Source organism: Hemicordylus capensis, chromosome 4, assembly GCF_027244095.1.
Source record: "Hemicordylus capensis ecotype Gifberg chromosome 4, rHemCap1.1.pri, whole genome shotgun sequence".
In the NCBI taxonomy this organism is placed as follows: Eukaryota; Metazoa; Chordata; class Lepidosauria; order Squamata; family Cordylidae; genus Hemicordylus; species Hemicordylus capensis.
This window is the reverse complement of record NC_069660.1, coordinates 175,208,921-175,232,305: the sequence shown is the minus strand read 5'-3', so window position 1 is coordinate 175,232,305 and position 23,385 is coordinate 175,208,921. Positions and strand designations below refer to the sequence as shown.

At 43.1% G+C, this 23,385-nt stretch overlaps 1 protein-coding gene across 3 annotated transcripts in view; it reads right to left on the bottom strand.

Moving 5' to 3' along the window:
- Nucleotides 1-421: 421 nt before the first annotated feature.
- The window catches only part of RIN2 (Ras and Rab interactor 2), a 126,754-nt gene continuing 103,790 nt past the window's right edge, over nucleotides 422-23,385 (bottom strand). For all 3 annotated transcript variants that reach the window (XM_053247249.1, XM_053247248.1, XM_053247250.1), the window contains 4 exons: nucleotides 18,135-18,440; nucleotides 15,469-15,600; nucleotides 10,551-10,714; nucleotides 422-6,645 (listed from right to left, as the gene is read on the bottom strand). In XM_053247249.1, coding sequence (XP_053103224.1) covers nucleotides 6,325-6,645; nucleotides 10,551-10,714; nucleotides 15,469-15,600; nucleotides 18,135-18,440 — 923 coding nt within the window. In that variant the 3' untranslated portion in view covers nucleotides 422-6,324. The remainder of the gene's footprint in view (nucleotides 6,646-10,550; nucleotides 10,715-15,468; nucleotides 15,601-18,134; nucleotides 18,441-23,385) is intronic.

Sequence of the window (23,385 nt, the reverse complement as noted above, 5' to 3'; positions counted from 1 at the left end):
CTCAAATACTGGAAGTGAGCCAGGCTGGGAGGAACATGCCTGCAGTGATACGCCATGGTGAGGCGAGGCAGGAGAGAGGCTCTCTCTCACACACAATCCTTTTGATGTCATAATTAGGCCCCAACTTCTGCTTTATATATGGTGGCGGCAGACAAGTGATCAGTCAAACCTGGCTGCGACTGCCACTTCTAGTTTCACCTTCTCAGTCAAACCTATTTCCTTGGAGGGGTACTGTGAAGATAAGCAAGGTGCCCATGTGCACGTCATTCTGAGTTCCTTGGAGGAAAGGCATGATATAGATAAAAAGCAGATATCTATTTTGAAATACCAGCATGTGTGCAAGATGCATTTCAAGCATTCACTTCAAAGTCAAATTAAAGAACATTTTCAGAATAAAGTTGCAACAGGAATTTGAAATCACTCAGCTAGTAAATTCTTTTTAATTAAACTGAAATTTAATTTACAAATAGAGGCACTACAAATGTTTGCTTAAAATACCACAATCTTAATGTAAGAATATTATAAAAAAGGAAGTCTCCACAATAGGACCCAAAAAACCATTTTCAGCCATGAAAAAAGGCACTGTGCAAGATCCAACCACAGCTAAGAGTTACACGCCTTTGATGTATTTACATAGGAGAGATTTAAGCACATGTTTAACTCTGTTGATAATAAGTGGGTTTTAAAGGTGCTTAACATTTGGCTGGACTGTGCCCATTCTTATTTATGTCTTGCAATTCTAAAACCACAACCCTATGAGAAAGCTCACTTAAAGCACTGGCACTTACTTCTGTGTAAGTATCTGATCATTCTGTATATACTACATTTCTAGTAAGTCCTCCCTAAAAGTTAGTCATGTCTTCCTTTTGTAGCTGGATCTTCTTTGCTCTCACATCTTTGCTCACCATTTGCCATCTTCAAATTTAAAAAATCTAGTTTAATACTTAAGCAGATATTGGCTTCTGCAAAGATAAAAACTGCTTTTCATTTCATGTATATACTTCAAAATTGCTGTCAGGAATAGTGACAGATAAAATGCTTTTATAGAAAAAGAAATATAAATGAATGACTTGTTAAACAACATGCGACTACGAACAGAAGGGAAAGTAATCATGAATTTGTGTGTGCTTGTTTTGGTCCTGTTCCTCTGCAGTCCACCATTTTCAGACACAGTTTTTATACAGCCGTCTCCCTCCTCATCCCTACTTTCTCCACTGCATCGTAGCTGCCCAACAAACCTGAGATGGGAGTTGATTTGGAGGTAGTGGCATTTCAAACATAGCTCAAATAGTTGTGGAGCAAGATTAGCCAGCAGGACACTCCTAATCTCTCTCTAAAGTAGCTTTTTTCTTTTAATTTGCTAAGTAAAAACACATGAATTAGGCGCTGGTTCTGAGCAGTTTCAGTTGTTTTGTTCAGTCTGTGAGGAGCAAAGTTTAGCAGTAGGCAGGAGCATAGTCAAAATTGTCTGATCATTCTAAATCGGGATTAATTCAAGGCCAAGATGTTTCTTTAAAGGGAAAAGGGTGCAAAGTGCCTCCTTTAAAAGATACCTTGAGTCTGTGCCAGCTTCCATCTTATTCTGCTGCTCTTTACCCTCTTCCCAGTCCACCATTTCAAACAAACTTTCATTTTTACTGAAGAATCCCCAAACACGTCCAGGTTTTCTTCTACCTAGCATTTTACATAGTTGGATATTTCTTCTCAAAGACTTGTCTGCACAACCAAGTAAAACCAGTCCTACTTGTTGTGGCTAGGGTTGCCATCTCTTCACTGAAACTATTCCTGGAGATTCCCCCCCCACACACACACACACCCCACACACTATCAAGCTATTACAGTTTCCAGGACTGCATTCAATAAGCACCTGGAGATTGATGCCAATTCCTGAAGACCCAGGCCAATCTTGGAGTTGGCAACCCCAGCTGTGGTGTAAGCTGTTTCAGGAGATATGCACAAATCTTCTTAAACCAGGTCTAAAGTAGCGAGTTGCTGTTCTCCAGGGAACAGAGTAACAGAGTGCTTTTGCCCACTGTGAGCTGTTGTGCTGCTGTCTACAGCAGGCCTGCACAACATAAGGCCCGGGGGCTGGATTCGGCCCGCAGTGACTATTTTACTGGCCCCCAGGTACCCTGCAGCAACACAGGAGCGGGAAACTGCTTTATAGTGCCATCCTGTGCATGCTTTCTTAGAACTATGCTCCACTGGTGTGCCATGTAACTCCCATGTTACTCCCCTATAAGTATACCTAGCATTGCAGCCTGAAAGCAGAAAGAATTTAGGGAGAGGATAGGATTTGGCATTTGTTTGGGGCTGGCATGCACTCCAGGGGCCCCACTGATTGAGCAGGGACAGGACCTATTTTCTGGCCACTACCCTTGGTTGAAACTATGGGTCCATTGACAGGGGGGATAGATTCACAAGTTTTAATTTTAATGTAATAATATGCTAAAAATTGACCTCGGCCCCTGCACGCCAAGTTGTAGATGGTTCCGGCCCACCAGGGCATTTGAGTTGTGCAACCCTGGTCTACAGAGACTGTTGCTAGTCTAAACATACCAGAAGCTATTGGCACAAGGGAACAGCAACTAATGCTCAAAGTCTCAGAACAAACAAGGACCTCGTTGTGAGACATTTCCGACCTCACTTTAAGTGCCGGGACTACTGTCTTTAGGGAAGGTAATGCCCAGAAGTGCCCTCACTTCCATATACCATCTGCTACAGTACAGATGGGATGAGGTGGTAGCAGTACAATACAGAATAGCTCCTGCAGGTTTGGCACCAACTAGTAATAAATTCCTAATTTATTAGGAATTATTAGCCTAGGAGCATTTTCACATATTAAGCAGTTTGCTCCACAGAGAATCGCAGCTAAGTCTGGCTCCCTGTTTGATATAGGCTACATGTTTGCAAACAGAAGTGTCCCCCCCCCGCCCATTTGTTTGCACTTAAAACATCTTAGGTTACACCTAAAAAATTAAATGTGAACTTGAAAATACAAGGCGGAGCGGGAGGGCGGAGTTTACAAATGCATGTTCATTGTTGCAGCATGTGTACATAAGTTATGATAGTTTGAACACAACAGGCAAAACTGTCATAACACCTCCAGTCAAGACAATGCTTTTCAACATATTCAGCTGCCAGTTACTAAGTGACAGGGTTGTAAAGGTGTGAAGCACCTTTGTAAAAGCGCTTTGATAGTTGTAAAGGTGTGACATCTCAGCTGACAGCAAACCTACAGAAGCTGGACGATATCATACTTTCAAAAGATGTATGGCTAGGTCTTACAGACAGAAGACACTGATGGCTATTTAGGCACAGATGACTTTAACGTGCGTGCGCACACACGTACACTCGCACCCACTAGTTACAGTAAAGTAGTACAAGGTATTATGTGCAAAAACTATCACTTTATCATTTACAAAATGAAATACAACATAAACACATGTCAGGGTGGCAGATATGTGGCAAATCAACAAAAACTACATATCATTACATACAGAATTGACTTGCAGAGGCAGACAATTATCTTCACAATCCTGGAGCATTCACATGATTTGGAAAACACTTTAACTGTTCAGATTGGCAAGATTCTTGAAAATCGTGCATCTCAGTGATACAATACTTACTGAGATCCAGGATTTAAAAAATCTATTACACAATTATCTGAATTGGGGGGGGGGGGTTGGTACCACCATTTAACAGTTAATCTGGACAACTGTATCTAGTGGATAATATATTAGAGCAGAGCTGCACAAGTTAGGCTATCCTGCATATGTTGGACAACAGCTCCCATCATCCCTGGGTATTGGCTACTGTGGCTGGGGATGATGGGAGTTATAGTCCAAAAACAGCTGGAGGGCCCAAGTTGTGCAGCCCTGTATTAGAGGATAATGGTTCAGTCGTAACCTACTGGGACAGGAGAAGTGTCTCCACTTGCATTTCCTTCCACACACTCTCCCCTGCTTCCTCTGGGTTCCAGGGACTACCACAGCTAGGTGCAGGTGGTAGGGAGAATGGACTGCTTTTTTGGAAGAACTGGTTCAAAGTCTCGTTCAGGATATACAAATTTGCCATCTTTAAGGCTGAAAAGAAATTTCTCACCATGTCACTGGATGTCTACCATGTTTCTGCTCTTGGATTTTATTTTTTTATTTTTTGAATTTTTAAGAGGCCAAGGCTCTCACATCTCAAAGGCCTGTGGTGTGTCATGCACTTTCTAATCTGCACACATTCAATTTCCTTTTCCAGCAGCCCAGTTCTATGCATGTTTAAACAGAAGTCAGTCCAAATGAGTTCAGTAGGTTTTACTGCCTGGTAAGTGTGGTTAGGATTGCATTCTAAGACCTGGACCACATGCAATAAGAGCCCCTGGTGGCGCAGTGGTAGAACTGCCGCCCTGTAACCAGAAGGTTACAAGTTCGATCCTGACCAGGGGCTCAAGGTTGACTCAGCCTTCCATCCTTCCGAGGTCGGTAAAATGAGTACCCAGAATGTTGGGGGCAATATGCTACATCATTGTAAACTGCTTAGAGAGCTCCGGCTATAAAGCGGTATATAAAAAATGTAAGTGCTATGTGCAGCTGAATATGGTAGAATCCTGAGGTGACTGGAGGGAAGTGTATCACTACAGGCTACAAGTGAGGAGTGCCATTTCAGAATGCTTCCTCATGTAACAAACACTTCAAGTAAAAAACCTAAAAAACCTCCAACTACCAACAAATTGGGGAGAACACAGGAGGGAATGGACTGGACTGGACTAGCTTTCCACTTGAAAGGTTTTTTTGTTTTTTTAATGTAAATGAGCTTTCAAAAACACAGTTGCACACCTGCAGTTGGAAATAGTACAATCCATCTCATTTGGATCCATGCACTGACCAGGCACAAGGTTTGGGTTTTCTGGTGCCTTTAGAAAGGGAAACTTACCATTTGTAACACAATACCTTTGAAAACTACATTTGCCTTTTCAGCCACAATCAAACATGTTTGATGTTGCTTGCTTCAGTATGTATAAAACCATGAATGCACCAATTCATTTTCCTGCTGTTTTAACACAGCAGATGTCAAATCAATTTACATACTTATAATACCTTAAACAATTAAATGAATTCCTTCACAAGCCCCTTCACCCATATTCTGCAAGTAGCCTGAACCAGCAGACTAGAGATATCTTCACAAAACCATATTTTTTAAATTTGTAATGACTGTCACCTAGCTTCAATTCCAAAATGTCCAACAGGAAACAGAATCTGCATTCTGCACACACACATATACAATGAACTATCAGAAGGACACAAAAAACTGTCCAGCTTTTCCCATTCCTTGATTTCAAGTCTGTGTATAACAAGTTGCTTAATGTGCATTAAGGAGCAACTAAATTGTGCTAAGTGATCTTGAATACATCCCAACACATTTCATTCCTAAAGCAGGTTAAGCTCACTCATTACCCTCTACATTGTTTTCTTTCAAATCTCTCGTCACATTTATCTGTCCATTCAAGAGTACAGTCTATAAACAGTAACCCAGAAAATAGTACGTCAGGTTTGTAGAATGCTTTGTCAAATGGACGTATTGCTTACAGAATCATATCTTTTAAAAAAAAAAGTTTTATATTTTTAAAACCCCAATAAATCAGGGTAAAAAAAAGCAAACCCTCACCCCACAAAATTGTTCAATGCAATACTCTAAAACCAGCAAGAGATTTATTTTTGTATATGTATGTTTAAAAAAATCACATGCATAATTATATAATATTTTATAGTTTAAAAAAATATTTTAAGAACCAATCATTTCAGTTTACCTGCAACTGCTATAAAATTTCTGTGAAATACTTAAAAAAAATGTTGCCTTCAGTAAAATAATAATTTAAATCTATTTTAGAGAAGGCTGTTACCATCCATATAACAGAGTTTATTGATGCCCTGCATCGGACAGTATTGCATATGTACGCTGGTAAAATGGTCAGCCCACCAGCAAGTAGGTCTGGCCATCAATATACTTAACTGAAAGATAGTGCTTGAACCAAGGATTAGAGTAAAATGTTGAGCAGACCTGCAGATGGACATAGTGCAGTATATTTGAGCAGAACTGCGATCCATTAAGTTCAGCTCCATTGGCTGTATGCTCTCACGCCACTGTGATACAGACTGTACAACTGGCCAGATTATTATATACATATTTTTACAGTCAGTGATAATGGCTTTTGTTCACGTTCTTATTGGGCATTTGGTTTAGAGCCCTGAAGACCATGTAATTTCAAAAAGTCAGTCAGCATGCTAAGAATGCCTTCAGCAACTTAAAACACAGCAACAAAAAGCATCAGCTTTATGAAGCGTGGTCACTGTTGTCGTTTTGAAAAATGGCCCCATAAGGGTCACTGTTGATGCGCTTATAGACAAAATGGAAGACCTGGGGCTGTGGTCGACTGTGCAATTCAGCTTTGATTTTTTGAGGATAGGTGTCTTCTGTCAGTTGCTGCCAGGTGTCATCGATAAAAAGGAAGAGGCTATAGTCATCGGGATTATCTACTTTAAACTTCTCAGCACAGAGCCGACACACATCCTCTGTAGTAATATATGGTCTCACTAGCAACGTTTTCCCTGTGCAACCACTGTTTACTTCCTGGAATGCAACTCGAAGATAGTTCTGTGGAGTGAAAAAAACCAGGGTATATAAATAAAAATCACATTCAAGATCTCAGCAAAAGACCACGACCTACTTACATCTGTTTTGTGGATCTCAAACTTATTTTGCATCACTGAAATTAGCTGTAACTTTTCCTGCTGCTATGTCAGTCAATGGTCTTCCAACATAGGAAGCTACCTTATACTGAGTCAGACCATGCATTGGTCCCTCTAGCTCCATATTGTCTATCCTGACTGGCAACAGGTCTCCAAGGTTCCAGGAAGAAGTCTTTCCTAGCCCTTCCTGGAGATGCTCAGCATTGAACCTGGGGCATTCTACATGAGAAGCAAATGCTCTACCACTGGGCTACAGTCCTCCTATCCTCAAGGAGGAAACCAGTAATGGTAGCTAAGCTTCCCAAGAGACCGCTTGCCCACTACTATTGGTGTCCCCTCCGCAACAGATAACAGTGGAAACGTATTGTGTGTGCTGTAAAGTGCACTTAATTCACGTAGTGGTGAGACCGATAGGCTTTTCCAGTGCCATGTGTGAATCGAGTGTACATTAGAAAATGAACCAGAATCCTTTGCAACATGCAAGGGTTCCATGACAGACAAACTGATATAGTGCGTGTTCCTTGAAGGCACAATGTCTGAAATCCATAGCTGCAGGAAAATAACCTCAGAGCCAATTCACATGACCTCTTCATGCAGTCAGATGTGTGATGATTGACTGAATCCTTATGCATCTTGCCCCTGTGGTAAAGGACTCGTCTAATGGCTCTGACATTTCTTCTGCTTACTTATCAACATATCAGGTGGCTTATACATTTTCTAAGTCATCTTATTGAAGGTAAACAGCATGTTAGATGAGCAACAGAGCTATTGCTCAACTACTTCACTATGTGGCCAGGTTGAACTCACTGAGCTGACACTTGGCCGCATGTAGAGGGTGCCAAGATGTCACTAAGTTTTCTCTGAGGAGCAGTCATAATGCTAAGAAACTTCTATTATCAAAAAGGTTGATACGACATGCAGCAGCGTTCAGGAGGGAAAATGATATAAGGTCCAGGGAAGAGCATAAATATCACTTCTATACGCAGAACTCTCAGGCCAGGAATAACACACAGACTGTTTCTGCTTGATCTTGGACAGAAGGCCATTGACACAAATGGGACTTCATCTGCAACATTACTAATGTGAACAGCACACTTTGCAATTGTTCAGAACCAATGCTTTTAAGGTGTTTTTTTAATGTACTGTATTAACAAAGTGGCTTCAACAAGATATTCCTTGTATGACAAGGAAGCTCAGAAAATTCTCTCTGCAAGGCGATTTATGCACCTTTTGCAGAGTCCAGTTTGAGTACCAGAGTAAGCGGTGCTCATTCTATGCAAGGACTGTTGGAACTTTCTTGTCATACCATTCCTGTTTTCTGTTTTACATGTGATTGATTTCTATATTTCACCCATACAATACAGAGATCAGAGAGAACCTAGTGAATTCTTGCTATGTTTTATCCCTATCAGTTATTCCCATGTTTCTTGCATGTTCATTCTGCAAGGACATTTCTCCCTTTTTTGCACTTTGTACAAGTGCCATTTATTCCATACTAAGATGACATTTTTCTCTTTTAATTAAATAATTGAAAAGTGGTAACAGATTACTTATTTAAAAATCACATATTAATGTAAGAGGAAAAAAGCATCTCACAGCAAGATATGAAGGAAGGAGATTCAAAGAAAGAAAAGGAGGAAGAGGATAGGAAGAGAAGAAAATAGAAATGAGGAAGGAAGAGAGAGAGGAAGGACAGAATATGCTTGTTGGAACACAGTTTGTCCAGCTACATGGAATGAGTCACTAGAGGGAGGGACTAGGTCAAATATAGGCCAACATGTACATTCAGGATGTAACAACCCAAAACTGATTCTTAAGTGGGGGAAACAGCATACAAGTTTATTTTTGCTTAGAAGGCCTCCAGATGATAAAATTGCAGTCCAAAATATTGGCGGTTTCTGGCCATGACACTATTTATCTTATTTATTTATTATTTTTCTGGGTAAACCGCCCTGAGCCATTTTTGGAAGGGTGGTATAGAAATCAAATGAATGAATGAATGAATAAAACATAAATTTCAGCTAACAATACCCATTATCACAATGTATAAACTGCCTCTGAAGCAAGTTTAATTCAAACTATTATTAGCAGGCTAACACACCTATACCAAGATGAGAGATGTAACGTCAGAAGTGTGAGAAGATATCCTGCCCTTCAGGGACAAACACATCTGGTGCTACTTCAGTAGAAAACCTCCAGGATGTGAGTCTATTTTTCCCTTAGAGTCAGCAGAGAACCTTCAAAGAGCAGCAGTTGAAAGATCCTCAGCAACAGCAGATGCAACACCTGAAGCCTCAGAAGTGGACATTTTCCATCCTGAACCCCGCAACCCCCAAGAAAGAGCCTTTTATCACTCTGCATTGTCTTTTGCTTTTAAGTTGTGTAATTTAATTGTGCCTTAATGTCCACTGCCTTGGGCACCTCTTGTCTAGTGGAAACGTGAGACATAAAAACAAACTATTTAAAGAGGAACATGTTCTCAGAGTGCCTTGAAAAAAGCAGCTGTCCACCACTACTCTGTAAGATCTCTCTGCAAAAAAAGGAACCACTGAGATTCTGCAGTCACACCAACAATACTTGATGTTTAAAATTATTAAAGACTCCTCAAGGGATTGCAGGTTGCAATGCATGGGGATTATCTCAAAAACCCTATGAAACAGGTTACATCAAGTGAGTGATTTGTCAAAGGCCATTCACTGAAGGCCACATTAAGGGAGGGTGACAGCTGTGTGTTTGTTTCCTTATGTTCTTCCCACACATATGCAAATTGAGGGCTGGAGAGATTCTGCTTTCTCAAGGAAAGGAGAACAAGGAAATGTTCCATACTTCTGCACCACACATTTGGTTGCTTTAGGCACTTTCCCTACTTCTTGGTTCACTCCCTGCATCAAAGGGGAAGCAGGACAGAGAGGAAGTGAGGCATGGGAGAAAGGGGGGGTGGGGTTCAGTGTGACTCTCCTGCACACTTTTAAAAAACATGTGTCCATTAAAGATGGACACTGCTTCTCAAACATCCTGCTTTATAGGCGGATGAGGTGGGCACAGGATGCCCCCTGTTGCATCTAGTTCTGTCCTGAGCTTCACAGACGATGGGGAATTTGAACCAACGTCACTCAAAGTAGTCCAAATCCAACACTCTACCTACTGTACCACACTGGCTCTCTGATTTGTACAGATCACAGCTGCACCAAAAAAAATCATCATCTGGAACAACGCTGGCATGAGGGGTTGGCCAGCTCAGGAGAGCTTAGAGCCTATGACCACCTGAAGCCCTGGTAGAAAAGAAAGGGTGGCTACTAGTGCGGCTGCCAAGAAGGGCTCCAAACTGCTGCCACTACTGCTAACATTAGCCTCTCCCAAATTCTTAGCAGTGGCAGAAGGCAGAGCACCTTTGGCAGTCATGTTGGTGGCTGCTGTTTTCCTTTACCAGTTTTGCAATGCCCCTTCATTGAGTCAGAAGACACAGCAATGGGAGCATTACAGAACATAAAAATATGCCAGCTGCCTGAGCAGAGCTGCTGCTAAAGTAAGCCCCATGGGCTTGCAGGAGGCTTATCTTTATGGTGGCAGCGGTGGCGGCCTAGGGTGCTTTTTGGCTGCCACATTTCCTTACCCATAATGCAATGCCTCACCCCATTGCCGTGTCCAGTGATGCCATGGGGAGGGCAGAAGCATTGTATTAGTGGTAAAAGAGGAAAAAGAGCTGCCAATGCAGCTGTACCACTCCCCTGGCCAAAGGGCCCACAAAGGCATACAGCTGAGGGGCCCCATGTTCTAGCACCAACGTTGTATGGAAGACACAAACTGTACCTGAAAATCATCAACAGACGGGATTGTTCTGTTTGTTGTCCTCCGCTTATGCCACTGCCGGAGGGTATCTCGGGCTTCTGAACACAACAACCGGGCTGCTTGTTCTTCCTGGAAATTCTTGATTAAAGAAAGCGCTCCATATGCACTTGTCAAATAGTAGCCCCCTGCGAAGAAGGTCGAGAGAAGAGTGTTATGAACACAAAACCACCCAACAGCTTGGTTAAAAGTGAAGAAAGAAGCAATGAACAGAAGAGGATTGTTGGCTAGCATTCTGATGAATGAAGCACACGTGTTAGGAGGCTCTGCAGGGATGTGCCAAAAGCCTTCACACAACTCCCCAGGTTCTTCCCTACATGTGCTGTTGCTTAAGGGGCTAATACTTCTGAGCGTTGCTAAAACTCTGAAAGTGCTCTGAAAGAACAGAAAAACATTGCTGACCTGCACCAACATGTTTCTGCTCTTCTAGAGTGCTGGGAAAAGTTGAAGGAAAGAGAAGAAGAGGACAACCAGCAGCAAGCTGGATGGATTCGATTATGACAGCAATGAATGCACCACTGAGAGACCTTAAAGGCCAAGCTGAAGACAAATCATCCTGGAGAGAATCTATCGATGTGGTCACTAAGAGCTGACACTGACTTGACAGCACTTAATCAATCAATCAAACAAATCAATCAGAGTGCGAGCAATGCTTGAAAGTAGTAGTGCTCTTGCACAAGAGCGGAAGTGCAGCAAGACTTGGGGAGTTGCATGAGCACTCCTGGTGCATTCCCACAGACCCTTCTAAGGCATGTACTTCATTAGCAAGGAGGTCAGTCATCGTGTCCACAGTTTTCCTAGACAGACAAGACCAGTCTGTTATCTAATATTCAGTACTAGTGGACACTACTGTAATAAACTGTGCCTGGTCTATTTCTGGTTGGGAGGCAGAAGCGGTTTAGAGAATGGAACATGGAGCTAAGTGGAAGGAGGACTTCCTGAGAGATCAAAGGCAGGGAGATTTGGTCAGTCAGCTCAAGCATGGTGAGGGAAAGAGGTGGGTAGGTAGTAGGGATGTGCAGAATGTTTTGCCAATGAAAGGTCGTTTTCAAGTGTTTCAAGCTCAGAACAGAACCTCTTAAAAGGGGGCCTGTCTTGAGCTCAGAGCAGAGCCATCTCTGTTTCGATCGAAACATTTTGACATTCTGAGAACCATTCTGGAGGCCTGTTTTTCCCTTGCTGATTGGTTTTCTGGCACTAGCTTCCAATTGGCTTGCGATCTTGTTGCTTCTTTGTTGGCTTGTTAGCAAACAAATCAAGTATTGCCATGGGCAACTGTGCCCCCATTGGTTAGGGGGAGGGAGGGAGGGAACACAAACGCCTCTGAGGCTGGAGGTGCCCACAGTCACCAGACTAGTAGCCAGTGATAGACCTTCTTTGAGTTGCGGTTTGTTTTGTTTGTGAGATAGCGTTGTGGCAAGAAATTGACCGTGGCAGGTGTGTGTAGTGTGTGTGTGTGTGTGTGTGTGTGTGTGTGTGTGTGAGAGAGAGAGAGAGAGAGAGAGAGAGAGAGAGAGAGAGAGAGAGAGAGAGAGAGAGAGAGATTTCTTGGTGAGATATTTCTGTGATGAGCTCCATGTCCAGCCTTGACACTAACTTGTGCTTCACTCACTGCTCTGGTCTGCTCTGTAATCTGCATTGCAAGGTGTACTCAGTCAAAGTGTGGCTGAAGTTGCTCAAGTTGAGTTTATGGCTATGCTCGCTGCTAAGTAAGGGTGTTGCTGTGGCAGCTGTTGCAATGCTAGGAATGTAAGGAGTCATAATTATGTGTGAGAGAGCAACTTGTGCCAATGATGTTACTGCAGCTGGCTGTGGATTCTAGGCCAGTGATACTTTTTTGGCCATTTTTGGACTGTGTTTGAAATGTGTGTTCTATGTTGGGAGGGACAGATTCCCTTTTACTGTGTGCTACTACAATGTTTTTCAAGGCAGGGTTTCAAAATGCACTGCAAAACGTTTGTGCAGTGCACTCTGAATGCAGCTGGTTCCAGCCATATGGAACAATGGGGGAACCCAAAACATCCCATTGTTCCCCATGGGTAGCTCCTAAGGAGACCAAAATGGGTGGTGTGGTAGGACATGATGGGAGCTACCTACCACCCAACCCATAAAAGAAATGGACTTCCCTTACAAAATCCTCATCATTGGCAGCTTTGCAATGCACAGCTACAGGAAAGCATCACGGAACTCTCAGATCATATGAGGCAACAGTGAGGTTCAGATGACATGGTCAATCATGCTTAAAAATGCCTCTGAATTCTCTGCAATGCGGAATTCTGTGGCAGCGAAACTGATGCAGAAAATAGGGTTGAGATGTTCACTGAGAACTTTCACCTTGAAATTAGTGTGTGTGGGTGGAGTTCAGGATGCATGCAAGATTTAACAGGGCTGCAGAAGTTCTGCTGCTGGCTGCTGTCTTTTAAAACAAAAACCAAAAACACACCACCCCAAGCTCCTGTCATCATATAGTGTTCCTCTGACAGTAGCTCCTGCATTAATTTTTTTTAAACTCTACTGTATGTGATGACATTGCATCATTTTGGTGTCTTTGGAGCAAAAAAAAAGGGGGGGGGAGTGGGGAGAGCTGCCAGATAGTGACTACCGGGAGGAATGCTGCTATGGCCCTGGTGTATTTCACCTCTACTCCCCCAAATACCTTGAATTTCACCAACTGCAAGTGGGGTGGCCATTTAGTCTCTGCCTTAATAGGGAGGGTTCCTCACAGACCAAAGGTTTGAAAAACAGTTATTGCAATCACCAGCACGGACAGTTAAGAGTTGCTCTCTTCTCCTGGTTTTGCAGCCCTTTATCCACAATGGACATTAACAAAGATCACAAAGATCAGTAACACCACAGTATTGCTTTAACAGTCTCTCCATGGTGGTCCTATGCTCTGGTGCTCTACACATCTTTCAGTACCATTATACTCAATGCTCTCCCACATTAAATGGAATTCTGTCCCCCACCCCCACAATTTCTGGGAAAAGGAAATGAAATTTGTTATAACCAGTGTACACACAGGAAAGTCTGATGCAGTTTGGAAGTCAAGAGAACATCAACGTCCAGCTGTTTGGCCAGAAGCCTGGCCAAGTTTGATTTTGTTTTGCTCTTGGAAAGAGAAGTTCCTTGCCAGATTGAATGTCTTCAGCAATCTTTTGCTGTCAGCTGTCCAGGAGGGGAGGGACTTCTAGAATATCTCATTGTTCCAGGCTTATGGTGAGCCAAACAACCACAGATGCAGGGGAAAATTGAGAATAATCTTACTGCGTTCTTTATAATGGGAGACAAATTCCAGACCCTTCGTGTGTGTGTGTGTGTGTGTGTTTGTGTTTAAAGTCACCCAAAGTGATTGAAAGCCACTCTTTCTCAAAAAGCCTGCCTGTAGTCAAGGGGAATTTCTAAGAATAGACTGATTGACATATTACCTTCTCTGGCAGTAGTTAACCTAATATTTTACAATAGGCACATGGCAGGAGGAGTATGTTTTGAGTTGCACTGGGAAGTCAGGAACTGTGGAACCTCCCCAACCCATGCTTCTTTTGATTCAAAGACGAGATACAAAAATCAGAAAATTGATACAAAGATCAAAAATAGTAACATGTAAGTACCTTAAGAGGAGTAAAAGTGAGGGCTAGTATAGTGCAGTACTAAGATACCAAGCTAAAAACCAGAATGTCTTCCATTCAGATCCTGCCTCTGCTGTAGGCACCCTCTCTCAGCCTCAGCATCCCCGCCTCCACCATTTGCAATATGGGGATACTGCTACTAGTCCACTTTACAGAGCTTTTGTAAAGATTACTGAGATACTGGATGTGAATCACTCAAAACACCAGGTTGCTATTTAAATGACGTGTGTTATTTATTAATGCAGATGTTTTGCTAATGTTCTTCAGTTCCACTCACTCCTTACCAAAGTGTTGGAAGGAACTTTGTGCTTAACATATAGAGGATGTTTGATTGCAATATAGAAAAGGAGTGGCACAATCTGAATGTACACTTTAATACAGGCTTCCCCAACCTGCAGCCCTCCAGATGTTGCCGAACTACAATTCCTATCACCTCCAGCTACAACTTATTGTGGCTGGGATGATAGGAATTGTAGTTCAGCAACATCTGGAGGGCCACAGGTTGGGGAAGCCTGCTTTAATACATTAGTCCACTGTATGGAACTGGTCTACATTGTTGGAAGTTGTTCATGATTAATGCCATGAAGAAATGAGTCAGCTCTACCTGCAGGGAAATGTCTTTATTTCTGAAAAAACTATCACTTAGAACATTAGCTAGATATCATGTCCAGCACAAACCTACAAAATACCAATATACATCTAAAGAAGACTTGTTGCAACCTCCTGGTCTCTGAAGAAAAACAGCTTTGTAGCACAGGTGAGTTATTCTTGAGGCTTCTAAAAGCCAGTTTCAAAAAAGTTAAAACTATCCATGTTGCCTGAATATGGTACAACTGTATTTAATAAGAGAGATTTTCACACCCCTTTTGAGACCCCACCTTAGGATACATGGCCGGGTCTAAGATTCCAGTCTGAACTAGTTAAGCCACACTGAATCCAAATTGCTGCTCAGGAAACATAAACACACTCATCACCATCCAAATTGTTGTGCCAAGTCCCAATTTCTGACTTCCAGGATTAAGAGAATGCATATTCATGGATAAAAGCTCCCTCCTCGCACTCTTCACACAGTCAGGGACACAAGACTTATTATCTTGTTTGGCTGGGGTTATCTTTGTTTTGTTTGTAGGAATTACTTAGTAAGTGATTGGCAACATGTTATAGGCTTTGGGATTCCTTTAAAAGCTCTATGCAGACAAGCTATCAGTAGTCACATTCCTGGGGAGAGTCATCCACAAAGCTTCAAGGGCATTTACCTTCTCCATGTAGCAAAGATGGGTCCAGCAGCTCCATCATATACTCAATTTCAGCATCTAGCTCCAGCATGTCACACTGAGCCACAACATAAGTCAGCACTGGCAAAAAATCATCAGCCCCATACATTCTCCCTTGATGAGGGGTGAGGAAGTGGGGGAGACAGAACATAAGCATTATTTTCTTACTGCTTTCCTTTTTTAAAAACAACAACTGCTGTTTCAATTCAAAGGTATACTTTTATGTCCATGGCAAGAGAACATCATTTGAGGTAGGCATTATTTATCACTGCACATAAGAACATACTTGAAGTTGGGGTTTTTTGTCCCAATGTGCATCATTTTACACTTGCTAACACTGAACTGCATTTGCCATTTTTTCGCCCACTCCCCCAGTTTGGAGAGATCCTTTTGGAGCTGCTCACAATCCGTTTTGGATTTCACTACCCGGAAGAGTTTGGTATCATCTGCAAATTTGGCCACATCGCTGCTTACCCCTGCTTCTAGATCATTTATGAATAAATTAAAAAGCACCGGTCCCAGTACAGATCCCTGGGGGACCCCACTTCTTACTACCCTCCATTGTGAAAACTCTCCATTTATACCTACCCTCTGTTTCCTGTCTTTCAACCAGTTAGCAATCCACACATGTACTTGTCCCCTTATCCCATGACCGCTAAGTTTCCTCAGGAGTCTTTGATGAGGAACTTTGTCAAAAGCTTTTTGGAAGTCCAGGCAGACTATGTCAACTGGATCACCTTGATCCACACACTCGTTGACACTCTCAAAGAAGTCCAAAAGGTTTGTGAGGCAAGATTCACCTTTGCGGAAGCCATGCTGGCTCACTCCCAGCAGGGCCTGTTCTTCTAGGTGCTTTACAATTTTATCCTTGAGGATGCTTTCCATCAATTTGCCTGGAACGGACGTTAGGCTAACCTGCCTGTAATTTTCCGGATCGCCCCTGGATCCCTTTTTGAAAATTGGTGTTACATTTGCTACTCTCCAGTCCTCTGGTACAGAGCCCGATTTCAGGGATAAGTTAAATATTTTAGCAAGTGCTGTAAAACTGCTGTAAAATTAAACTGAGGTGTGTAAGAGCTAGAGGGGTAATAACTGTAAGTCCAAAAGAACTGACAGGATATGGACCCCCATATCAAACCTTGCATATGTCCTCAATATTGACAAACAAGGAAGCCCAAAACTTAAATGTGGGGCCAAACATGTCTACCTTCTGTACAAATACTGAAGCAGCCTGGATCCAGCAGCTGCTGGTGCAACCATCTATGTCAGACCAGCAACTAGAAGTTCTTGTGAAACTCTTGTCCAAGACAGTTCACCCACCCTCCTGAACCTACTGCTGGTGAATGTGTGGGTGTGTGCACGTATGCACATGATTCTGAACTACTACAAGGTCATGTAGAAACACCTGTGTCCCAGTCATGATTCATGATTAGCCCTACCTAGGGCATGTCCTGAACTATGAGCAGGTACAAGCCCACACTAGTTCTTGGGAGTACTGTAGATACTTTGATGGCTCAGCCCATTATTTCAAATTATTGAGCTCACCTTTCAAAGCAAATGTGGGATGATCTCTGCCTCCAGCAAGAGAAAAATGATGACACCACATTTCTCATTGTTCTACATAATGAAAAAATGTACTGCAAGGGGCAGTTTCTTGCAATTAGAAGTCTGGGTTTTATCAAAAACTTGCAGGATAAAAATAGCAGACTCCCAACCACCACCAGTTAAACTAACCTGCCTTTCTCAAAGGATTTTGTTGAGTCCTGCTGCTTAACGGCCTTATTGTGCAGTGAGGGTTTCTCATAATATTAGGTTTATAAACTTTTACCCGGTGAAGCTGGCCTTTCACGAACTCTTTGCTAGATGTATGCAAGGACAGCAGGAAACAACAGGTATTTGGACACCTTCTAACCCTGGCTAGTTTTCCAGCATCCAACTAGTCTTTCCTACTTTATTGTTTTTATAGTACCTTCAATATTCTGGATGCTAATACAAGAACAGCAGCTCTGTAGTCATATTTATTGTATTGATGACCATGCTTCCCTGCAACAAACAAGGAAGTAGGGCTGCATTCTTTACTTCCATGTGTAATGCAGGGCAATCTGGCAAGTCAAACATATATGTACCATTGACAACCAACAGTGTCACATGCTTGTTTTGCCATTTAAACTCTGATGCTGTTTGTGCAATAATTTAAAACTAAGTGTGGCTTTAGTATCAGAGGCCATTTTCTAAACTACAGCAATACATACCCCATGCACTGTTTCAACGCAGACCAAACACTAACTATGTTTATTGCTTCCAGAAATAACCACAAAAAGGAATCCAAGGTGTGCCTGTGGGTAGCTAGCCTCCCTATTGCTCCTTCCAACACAGCCATACATAGAGCTTCATTTTGACAAAAATCTGTTATACTCATAAGTCACTGTACCATGCTAGGAGCAGGACAGGTTGGAAACAAACAACACTAAGGCTCTCTGAAGAAAGTCGCATCAGATTATAAAATTCCAGAGATAAAATGAAAATGAGGGATTTGTAACTGCTGAAGACACCATTTTTAAAAGTTCTCATTTCCTCTCCCTCTCCCTCCCCAGAAGCATCCCTGGCTTCAACAGCTCAGAGCTCTTTGATCAGGAGTCAGCACTCACCTGTATTGTTCTCCATTACTGTGTAAATCAGTTTGCAGACTCTTAGCAACAGCATGACTTTCTTTTCGGGTGAGTACATTTTCTGCATGGCCATGAATTTGACTTTAATCTTTTCAACATCCACAAAATCTGGTGTCTGGACAAACACCCCCAGCTCCTGAGGATTCCTCTGTCGTACAAGCTGAAGGTTCTCTTTCAGTTGTTTCCAAGAACCATCAGCTGTGTGGAACTCCTTCAGCATCACCTCAATGTGATCCTTGAGAGGTTTCAGGATGCACTTGTGCATGGCTTTCTCCAACACTACATCTGCAAAGAGACAGGCAAGCTCAGCTCACTATTTGGCAAAGTAATTCAATTTATGCTTTCCCAAGAGAGAAAAAGAATGGAACTGGATAAAAAGGCCAGAATATTCATTCAATTCGATTTCCACAGAAATCAATTTTAGTATATGTGCTGATGAAGCAAACACAATCTTAATGGCAAAAACGGTTTCCAGATGCATTTTTAACAGGGGGGAGACACAACCCAGAATCTCTTTTGCAGATACTAGGCTTCCTTATCATTGGCCTAACAAATATAAATCTCAGAAAGGTAGCTAGAACAGTGGGGAAGAGAGATTAAGTCAATGGCAATAGCATTGCACAATAAAATATATCAAAGTTAAAAATTAATACTATCTTCCAAACTAGTTTTGGATAGATACAGCAAAAACAAAAACAAAAAGTCTCAGTATAGTGGTTTTCCTACCCCACAGAGAGCACAGATGTGCTACACTATGTGCAGCAGGCGTAGTGTGAATGCATGCCCACTCTTCTCATTACAGAAGTACCTCTCTGTAGTAGCCAGTGTTCCCTCTAAGGCACAGGCACGCTCAAAAATTTTTTCATGTCCACTCAATTTTAGATCCTGCTCAGGTTGGATCAAGAAGGCTCCATTCCGAATGCACATGTGCACACACTGCCTTGATACTGCTGCCCAGAATAAAACTCACTCTGCACACAGATGAAAAAAATTAGAAAGAACACGGGTAGTAGCACAATATTCCATAGAAAGTGGTTGATGAGTTATTTCACCTGTAAGTAAGCTGGCTCGTTTACACCATGCGGGTATTCCGCTTCCACCCAGGGGATACCTTCAAGCTGAGGAGCTCTCTCCTACCTCGTGTGTTCTCTATTATCTGTTTGCTGCTTCAGGTTCTCAGCTTCTGTAAATGCCTTCAGCAGGCATGCAAAATGGAGCACTGAGGATGGTGTTACACCAAAACATTTGCTCAGTTTTGTTTTAGCTTACATGTTCTGTGTATAAATCTGTAAGTTATTTCATTATTTTTTATGCATTAATGAGGTCATTTTGAGGTTTGCCTTTAAATAATTATATGTTTACATTTACATACAACCCACTTCTTTTCCATTGATGTCCCCATTATTTTACAAAATGAGCACAGGTGTGGAGAGTCATCAAATCCCATATTTTCAGGCCCCAAAACATGCTTTTCTCTTCCCCACAAAAAGGGTTTTTCCTTCACAAGACCCAGGAGGCCTTTTCCTTCCCCTCCCTCCCACCTTTTGACGCGAAGGAACTCAGGTTGCACTGCCTCTGAGGAGAACGCAGGAATCTGGCCCTTCTTCCCAGTCTCTGTCCTCTTCCAGAAGTCACCTAATAATGGGGCTGGTGGTGAGCTGCAGGCTAGAGGGACTCCAACAACCGGGGTCATGTGCCACTGACCCCCTCGGAAACCAAAGTCTAGTCCATTGTGGCTGGGTGTGGGGCTGGACACTTTCCTGCTGCCCTGCCACTGCCTGAGAGGGATGAGCCAGCAGGTTCAGCAAGGTGGAGGTTGCCACCCGTGTCCGCAAGCCCCTGCGCCTGCCCACTTGTCACAAGCCACATTCGCCTGCCTGCCTGCAGTTCTCTCTCTTCCTTCCAATGAGTCTGGTGCAACCACCTGAGCCTGGAAATGCAGAGGCCGGAGTCTTGACTGGGAGGGGAGAGTGTGCACCCACTCCTGCGGCTCTGCTGCCTGTGCTCCGCCCACAGTTCAATTCACTGAGTGGGAGACTCAAAGCTTTTCTCCCCCCTCCCCACTCCTGTGAAAAGAAGCATGGCTGGACAGGAAGGGAGAGAGAGAGAGGGGCCTGGGGGAATGTGAGGCTCAGGGCGATCACCCTGGTCACCCCGCCCTAAGGACGGCCCTGCAGGTGTGTATGGAGTAACATGAAAGCATGAGGAGATCCTGGTTCTTAGGGTCTTCTGTTGTGCATCCCAAACACAGAAGTAGGGGTGTGGAGACGGGGAGCTCACCATATGACCAGTGCTGAAAATATTCTCCCCCAGTCTTATCCACAACAATAATTTATGCATTTGACCTTGATCCTCTAAACCTGCAACAAACAGTAAATGGCCCATGTCCTCACTCATGGCACTGACCACCTCTGCTATCCTCCTGGAAATTGCACACATCCAAGGAAAAGGCCAAAGAAACACTTGACCCTTAACACTGGGCAGCATGTGCGAGTTGGCATTTTTTGGGTGGCTTATTGGTATCTTGGTTTATTGTTTACATGCAAAGTTTTGCTTACCAAAAGTTTTATTTTGTAAATGGATAATTGTTGCACACCATTTACAGAAATGTATATGCACATAATACTTTGTTCGTACTGCACAAAAAAGCAAAACAAAAATATGCACTGGCAGTCAGTGCATGATTACAGGCGTTTCAGAGTTGCCTTTAATTATTATTTTTTAAAAAAATAACTGTTGTAAACAGCTGCTTTTGTTTTGACAATATGGGCCTAAACTTCCTTCCTTCCTCCTCCCACATAAAAACTGCCTCCATAGCTGGGATCTGTGGACCCAAAGCAACATTGTTTCACAGATGCTCGACTATGCACAATACACAGTCAATATTTGTAACTTTGAACTCATGTGTATACCCCAGAGATAACTATAGCTGAGAAGCATTATCAGTTGTGCAATGCTACATTTTTTCAGTGCCTGACACCTCCCTCCAAATCCCAGCTCAATTTTTTGTCCATCTCTCAGCTAGGAAAGGGGCACTCTGTCTCCTGGTCCCATCAGTGCAACACGCATGAGAACAGACTTTCACCTTTCAAAGAGATATAGGGATTGTTCTAGGCACTTTAAAACCAGTATTTTTTCCATAGGTGTTATGTAATCTTTGGAACAGCAACTGATGGACTTTAAACGAAGCTACAGGGCTGACGGATTATTCTCCTTCCTTTTGGCATGCTTGGCCCTGGCCTAGACTGATGTCGAGAGGGGCACTCAGGATGTGATACAAGATGTACTGAAAATGCTGTCAAACAGCTCAGGAGCAGTGGTCACATACTCTCAAACTCACCATATATGTACATAGGAAGGTGCCCAGAAAGAACACCACAAGACTCATTTCATTTCAAAAGAAGAGTGACTTCACTAAAATAAGCAAATTTGTTAAAGGGATGAGTCAGGATTTCTTCAGGATGCTTGGAATTTATTTAAAACGACTATAATAGAAACTCAGTTAAAGTGTATACCACAGATTGTGAAAGGTACAATGCATGTCCGAGGGGATTCAAACATAGGAAGCTGCCATATACTGAGTCAGACCATTGGTCCACCTAGCTCAGTATTGTCTACTACAAAGACTGGCAGCGGCTTCTCCAAGGTTGCAGGCAGGAATCTCTCTCAGCCCAATCTTGGAGATGCCAGGGAGGGAACCTGGAACCTAGATGCTCTTCCCAGAGTGGCTCCATCCCCTAAGGGGAATATCTTACATGTAGTCTCCCATTCCTATGCAACCAGGGTGGACCCTGCTTAGCTAAGGGGACAAGTCATGCTTGCTACCACAAGATGAGCTCTCCTCCCTCCTCCCTATTTAACAGAGTTAATAGGTTAAATAGAGTCAAAAAAGATATGAGGCAACAAGGCCTTTTTTAAGAAGTGGGAAATCCTGGCCAAAAGGGGGGGGGGGACCCAGAAAGTGAGAAACCTGGCAAAACAAATGTAAGCTGACAACAGAGCAAGCAAACAAGAAATAAAAGGTGCATATTGATAAATACATGAAAACTAATGATGTGTTTTAGGATACTAGAAGGAGAACACTAGCCAGGAAAATGGTTGGTATGAAATGTTTACTGAAGGAAGATAGGGAGGATGAAATGAAGCTAAATTATTTGCATCAGTCTTTTTCATTGAGGAAAATTCTAGACAGATATTTACATCTCAATCCATACCACCACCACCACCACCCGGTGGGGGGGGGGGGGGAACCATGAAGAATAAAAGGAGAAATTCTATGCAAAATGTACACTGGCTGGGGAGAAATCCCCTACACTAGCATATCTTCGCTTATGCTACTGCCAGAAACCCTCCACCAGGGGGAAAAAAACATTATAGGCATGGTGGTTTATCTTTACTACTGATGGAATTGTGTCCCCCCCCCCCATTTTATATCCCGCTCTTCCTCCAAGGAGCCCAGAGCAGTGTACTACAAACTGAAGTTTCTCCTCACAACCACCCTGTGAAGTAGGTTAGGCTGAGAGAGAAGTGACTGGCCTAGAGTCACCCAGCTAGTATCATGGCTGAATGGGGATTTGAACTCGGGTCTCCCCGGTCCTAGTCCAGCACTCTAACCACTACACCACGCTGGCTCCACACTACACCACGCGGGCTCCTGCACAAATTCTGCTGGTGGAGGAGCAGATAAGGACCTGCTATCCTCACTTTTAAAGGTGCTGCTCACTGCTCCATCTGGTGCCACCCTCCACTAGTTGAATCGGTTTGGCAGCCCCACAAACTAGTTCATCTTTGAATCTCTGCACGAATTTCGATCCATGCACATCCCTACCCTAAACTCCCCCAGGCTGACGTAACATTACATCAACTACAGAACTTGTACAAGTCACACATTTCCTATTGAACTCAATGGAGAGCCAAAAGACACTGCCATTCCTGCTTCAGTCACACACAGCATGATGGTGCATGTGATTCAGATAACCCTGCAGCCGATCACAGCACACTCACCTCCGCACATAACCCCTGACACATACCCTGTCATCTGATTTAGGGCTATACACCTTGGGGCTATATTTCTCTGGCCTCATGCTGAGTGCACAAGGTGGAATGACAACTATGGAGAAAAGGCGCTTTGCCTAAAGAGAGAGCACAAACTGGCTGGATGACGGCTTCCTCCTTGCTCTCCCCACTCTGAAGGAGGGGGTGAGCAGCCATAGCAGGGGCAGGAGCCAGG